At 39.6% G+C, this 6,728-nt stretch overlaps 1 protein-coding gene across 3 annotated transcripts in view; it reads left to right on the top strand.

Moving 5' to 3' along the window:
- The window catches only part of LOC116849927 (calcium/calmodulin-dependent protein kinase kinase 1), a 119,607-nt gene that overhangs the window by 62,907 nt on the left and 49,972 nt on the right, over nt 1-6,728 (top strand). Inside the window, exon 1 of one of the 3 annotated variants that reach the window (XM_032827596.1) lies at nt 28-549. The exons of the other annotated variants lie outside the window; for them this stretch is intronic. Within the exon in view, the coding sequence (XP_032683487.1) occupies nt 524-549 (26 nt within the window). The 5' untranslated portion in view covers nt 28-523. Of the gene's footprint in view, nt 1-27; nt 550-6,728 lie in introns of those variants that run through there. 3 annotated transcript variants of the gene reach the window in all.

Genomic DNA, 6,728 nt, shown 5'->3' on the forward strand with positions numbered 1-6,728 from the left:
GGGGGGGGGGGGGGGGGGAGAGGCACCGTCGTCGGCTGCGCAACGTGCTGCACCTATCTCGTGGGGTCATTTATACAGTCTAAATTGCGCGCCGCGTGCATTGAGTCGATCGAATTGTATTATCGGTTGTGTCGACGACGACAACGACGACGACGGTGAACGAAGGGCCGGCCTAAGTTATTAATTCAGCTCCGCCGGCTGGTAAAAGGACGGACGACGTCACGGAAAAATGATGCACGCGATCGCAATTCAAAATGTCACATACCCGCGAGATACACGCGCTTGTACGCGCAACACCATTTAACGAAGTTAGCTCGTCGTTCTGTAACGACGCGAGAGTGTGATCGACCGATCGGTGCGCGGACGTTTTAGTAATCTCGAAATAGATAGAAATTCGCGAGAAAGAGAGAGAAAGAGGAAGATGAAACGATTAAAACCTATAGATGCATTCGCACATTGCATCCGTTAAGTAATCGTGAGTTTGTGACAAATAATGTGTAAAAGATAATGTGTAAATTCGAAGATGCACGGGAGAAAAATTTTCCTCAAGTAAGTCCAGGAACTCGGAGACTCATTAGAAATTTTAGTATTCCTAACGTGCTGAGAGACAATGAATAATCTTCGTTGGTGTGTGGCGCTTCATTGTAATGAGAAAGACAACGAATTATCTAGAATTTTACTTCTTTGGAATACGCAATTTTCAGTGGAAGTTCACGAGGAAGATATGTTGGATAAAAAGATAAAAACATAAAAATGTATTCGCACATTATGTCGATTGAGTGACCGTAAGTTTTTGACAAATGGCAAGTAATAACCATAAATTCGAGGAGTCATGGAAAAGAGAATTTATGCAACGCGAGCGTATACTGAGAGAAAAAATATCTGAAGAACAAAAAATATTTATTCGGTGGGTACTAATAACATATCGTGAACTTGAATTTAAACTCTTCTGTTTAAATAAAACAAACAATTGTTTTCAAAAGCAACAGTTTTAAGAAAATATACATAAAAATATACATTAAAAAAATAAAGAAGAATTTGGTTGAATTGACCAAATGTTTAGTGAGCGAATGAAAGAATTCTAGTTGAAGCTACTAGAATTCCGTTCAACTTAAAAATATTTTGGTTAACCAGAACTTACAACTTATTCAAGTTGAAGTACTCCAACACATTTTTTTCCGTATATATCTGCTCACTTAAAAGAAATTTGTTCTCGATATGAAAATATGTATATATTAGTATATATTTTATTAGTATTCATCTCGAATAAATATTTGTTATTCTTAGATATTTTTTTCTCTTCATATAACGCCTAGGAAGTATAACTCAATGACTCGTTAGAAGTTTTTTCGCACTTATACTGACAGAAAAATACCGAAAAATTTATTTGTGGGATTTAAAGGTTATTTATGTGAAACAAGATTTATTTTTGCGAGATATAGTGCACTTCTGTGTGAAATAAACTCTTATCCTACAAATATATTTTTAAGCTTTCTTCTTTCAATGTGATTCGCGACGAGGGAAAAAATGATCTTCATTGAATGTGCGGCACGTCGCTCCAGTACAAGAGACAGCGAATTAACTGGAGTTTCGTTCGAGCACACAAGAAAAATTGGAATTCAGTTAGTAGCAGTACCAAATGGAACTCTCGTGGGTCGCGAGAGCGTAGTTGCAACACGCGCGCTCATTCCTCGTTCCCCCGAGTTTGCAACAGCCTTTTCGCAAACGAGACGCCGTCAAAGGGCCATTAATATCCGTCCCCAGGTGTTAATCAGCCCGGTCGCCCGTATGACGTAGCGTAATGGCCGGCGAAAGTGATGTGGCGCACAGTCGTCTGCGAGCTCGTGCTTAATCGCATTTGATCCAAGTGCCCTCACGGGCCGAGGGCGCTGCAATGACGCGGGTGGACGTTTCGTTCGCGTGAACTCTTCCTTCCGGTTTCTTACCTCGACCAGGCCTTTGTACGCGCGTCCTTTGTTCCTCGTTAATTTGTCTCGCGGCGTCTTACGGACGGCGACAATGAAGTCGAATGCGCGTCGGGCGCGTGGGACGGACGACGCTTTTACTGCCGCGTTATCTCGTCCCGGCATTCCGGCATTACGGTAAATGGAAAGGGCCATTCTTCCGAGAGCGGTTTCCGCTGGAAAACTCGACGAAACTCGTTGGCCGCTCGCTCGGGGCGAGACTGCGAATCGAGACTGCACAGACTGGGCGCTTAACTCTGCAAACATTATTTTGGTATTTGGAACTAAAATATTTGGCACGTAGAATTCGGTTGGCATTACCTCATGTTTTCACTTGAGTTAAGTACATGTACTTAACACGTTACTGCTAAGCAAGCAAAACACAGACATAGCGGCAATGAAACTTTTCGCTTGTTACCAAACATTTGGTTATACATTATTAAACATTTTTTGGCTAAACATTCGGTTATGTTCGGTTGGTCACTAAACAGTTGGTCTCGTTTTAATTAAATTTTGGTTCGGTGTATTGAATTTTTGTCTCAACAACAAAATCCTTTTATGGTCGTGCCGATCGATCTCGCACGCGCGCGCCATAAAAAACATATCGGAAGTATCCGATGGAAAAAGAGAAATTTGCGTTCGCGTCGATTAAGTAATTAACTTGACCTGTCCTACGTTCTTCCAATTCTTTCAACACCCGTGACGTGAAGGTCCCGCGTAACACGCGATTTTTATCGCAAAAAAACATCGCAGTCTGCTAATTACGAGTAATATCGATCGTCTGTCGTCGGCGACAATATATGAAAATGATACTATAATTGCAAAGAAAGAGGAAGAGGAGAAGGAGAGAGAGAGATCACGTGCACACCATATCGTTAATAACATTAGAGATGAGACGCGTCAATGACTAATTATCCTATTATTATTCAACCTCTCTTTTTAAATTTATTAACCTTTGTTTCCTACAACAATAATGATATCACGAGGCTTGGTGTAGTCCGGCAAAATAGAATGATTAACATTCTTTTTTTTTTAGTTATGTGTCGTTGTTTGATTACCTCAAGCAAATAAACTAATTAAACAGAACACCGTCGCGTCGATAACTGACTAACAGTCTCGACAGATGGCTTCTCTATTAAAATTCACCAAGCATATCCAAACAAATTTCTAGTGAAATATGGACGAATCGGCGATCCCGATTGAAATTACCAGAATTCTGTCTGAGTTAACAAGATTTCTTGATTGACTTGAGCCTCTTGTCAACTTGGTAACTTCGTACGTCCCATTCTTCCTTCCCCTCGTCCATAATAACTGACTCACGCGGCGCAGCACGCGTCACCATCAGCCGAATTCCCGCGCAAAATAATAATCGTCCTTCCGAAATGTCAAGCTGCGTGATCTACGTGTTTATTACGTAAGCCGCTTCGATTTGGCGTCACTCATATAAACCCGGTATTAATTCTCTCCTCGGGATTCCGCGCGTCCCACTAATCATTTCTTACGAGCAAGCGAATATACGACATACAAAAGACATTCAAGTTAATTACAATAAGTTTGCAGTAAAAAGTCAAACGTAGCAAATCCATTTTTTTAGCAATGTCGCTCATAATTTTCTGTATGGCCCAAGTATTATATAATCGAGAAAGTCTAATTTTTAACTACGACTTCACGTACTGGCGATAACTACTAATTACGATACAGCGAACACAGGCTTGTTAGATGACCAATGTACGAGTGTGGAAATAAAAACACACTTGCGATTATCTCTCTCTCTCTCTCTCTCTCTCTCTCTCTCTCTCTCTCTCTCTGTCTCTCACTATCCAGTTCGCGAGTGCGATTCATGTTTTATTCACACGATGCAAAAAGTTTTGCGTGTTTTTATATTCATCCGGTATGTGCAAAATAATAAAAATACGACGGCGACTGTGCGGCTGCTTTTCTTGGCGCGACGATTCTTGTGACGTTCGCCTTAACAGCGCTTACGCAAAGAACACGCACCAGTAACGCACCTGCGAGAGATTGGCTCGCACAATAATATAATTAAGAGGAAGCTCGCATGTGTAATCCGGTGCGAAACCTGGCGTGAACCGGTTACAGAAGACGCTTAATGTCACCAAGCGCGTTTAATGCGATATTCGCGTTCCGTCTCGACGAGTCGCCGGGACAGCGAGTCAATTATCTCGGCGCAATTATGTTGCATATGTCGGCGGTTTATCGGCGGACACGTGACGGAGGACTGTCGGATCAAGAGCACCGAAAACAACCCCCCGATCGACGAGAGCGTGAGCTGACGAAATACTTACAAAAGCACAGACAATATTGACGTCGAAGTAATCGCTATCGCGCGCATTACAACGCGGATCGCAACTTCGACAACAATTTACTTCAGTTCAAACTCCATTCGCGAGATAACGACGGTCTGAACACGCGGCGTGTATACTTCAGCGGCATGTACTTATCTTTTATTTTGTTATTTCGGTTCATCTTCTTGTTAATGAGATCTCGAGAGAAAGCCGGTTTACTGTTCGAGGAGAGATCGAGATAATTCTGCGATGATTCTTTAGTATTTTCTCGGTTCTCTCGCGTTGGATTAAAAGTGAATGGGACGGTCCCCTACTTTCTCTCTGCGTCGCTTGCTTTCTTTGATTTTCCCGGCGAGAGATAACTCTATCGCTGTCCATAAAAGTCCCGGCCGGCAAGGGTTAAATAACGTTTCAATTTTCGCGGAAAGCTTTCGCTTCCGCGCGATCGATCGTCCATAACGAAATCTCTCGGCTCCCTCGGCCACTCGATGGGAAAGTGCCATCTCCGTCGTCAGTTGGCACTCTCTCTCTTTCCCTCTCTCTCTCTTTCTCTACGAAATTAACGAAATTCTCTCTGTCTCTCGAGACTTTCTCGTTTTTCGAATAACTCGACACTCGTCTGATTGGAGAATCGCGTTTTCAGTATCGCGCAACGTCGAGAAAACTTTATGAGTACAGAGAGTGCTGAGGCACAAGGCTGAAGGACAGACTGTTTGGAAAAACGAGAAGTTTGCACGCCGATTGAGGGGGTTCCGCATTGCGTTTGTGGATACTCGAATTACGTGCCAAGCGAAACTTTGCGACTTGAAGACGTGCCAATAAACAGTTAAGAAAGCTGCGGTCTAATGTAAGTTTGGGACGCAATATGTGTATATGTATATTCGGAAGCTTGAAATATATACGCCGAGCTGATATGCCGCCGATACGCCGCCGAGCTAACTGGTGGAACTGATTGACAGACAGCTGATTGGACACGGCTCGTTAATAAGACTCGGCATTCTTCGCAGTGGAACGGAGATTTATTTTTCTGAACTCTAAAAAGTTGAAGATATGAAATTGAGAGCTAATGTAATATCTACGTGGATTTATAAAGAAAAATTGCAAGAGAATGGATTTTTATAAGGAATAATGTAAACCCAAAAATATAATCTTATTTTCCTGTACACAAAAAAAAACATCATAACATAATAAGAATTGCAACAAATTTGCAACAAAATCTTAGACCATAATCATTTGAATATATCTTATATATTCAATAATTTATATCGTATATATTCGATCGATGGTCAATTCTACTACTTCTACAGTAATTTATATTACAATGTCAGTATATTTTAGTTTTATAAAAATTTTGTAAAAAGAGATAATCTTAAAGTAATTTTTACTACAATATTTTCTTAATATATATTATATGTATATTGGTCTTAAGAGGATTCTTCTAAAACCAAAAGAAGAAGATATTCTAACACTTAGGAAGGAAAATAACTATAGTTACAAGGTGCTATTTCTTGTAACATATTCCAAGCGAAAGCTTTTACCAAATGGATATATGATCACTAAAATATAAATTTCTTGAACGCAAAAATATTTCATCAACGTTTTCTTGACTACATGACACTAGAATATCCGTGCTTAGACTCTTAAAGACCTCTGACTTACTGATTAATTTGACATTAGCGAACTCTCTTTTATTCTATGAGGATTTTACCGAAAAAATAATCTTTTTCTAATGCAGTAGACTATCGACCGGAAATATGCTAGATATTTTTTCTTTTTTCCTTCTGAATTAAGAGGAATACATTTACTTGAAGCAGAACGCTCTTTTACGCGCTACACGAAAAACCCCACAACCAAGATTTGTACTGCATAAAAGATAAAATTCTTTTAGCTTTAAGAATATTGTGTTTACAACATTTCTCTTTTGGTTCAAGAAGAATCCTCTCGAAACTCAAGAGGATTCCATTAAGGATGAGATTATATGTTTTGGGTATGTGTGTGTGTATACAGGGTGTTGAAAAAAAGGGTCACATATTTTGATAGCAGATAGTATTGATCAAAACAAGAAGAAAAGGTCTAATTAACATGGGTCCTAAGACTAATATCTTCTAAGATACAAGCTATTTTGTTATTTGAGCTCTTTGTCATTTTCTTATTAGTCGTGTCATCTTCAGAATGTAATGAACAAAGGAGTAGGGGAGAGTGGGGTACAATGGGGATATCTTTTTTCTAGGTGCCTTAAAAAATAAAAAATTAACAAAGAGAGATAAAGAAATATTTATTTTAATATGAAAATTTTTATTTTAATATGAAATATAATCATTTATCTTCCATAAAAAACTGAAGTAAAGAAACTGAATGTATGATAACAAAATAAAAACTCTTTTTTTACAAAAAAACAAAAAATTTTAATGCTGACTCAGCATTAGAGGAGGTGCTCTATGTGATTGCCATTCACTCTCAC

This window comes from Odontomachus brunneus, unplaced genomic scaffold (assembly GCF_010583005.1).
Source record: "Odontomachus brunneus isolate Ranch 3 - 2012 unplaced genomic scaffold, Obru_v1 Obru_scaffold_128, whole genome shotgun sequence".
In the NCBI taxonomy this organism is placed as follows: domain Eukaryota; kingdom Metazoa; phylum Arthropoda; class Insecta; order Hymenoptera; family Formicidae; genus Odontomachus; species Odontomachus brunneus.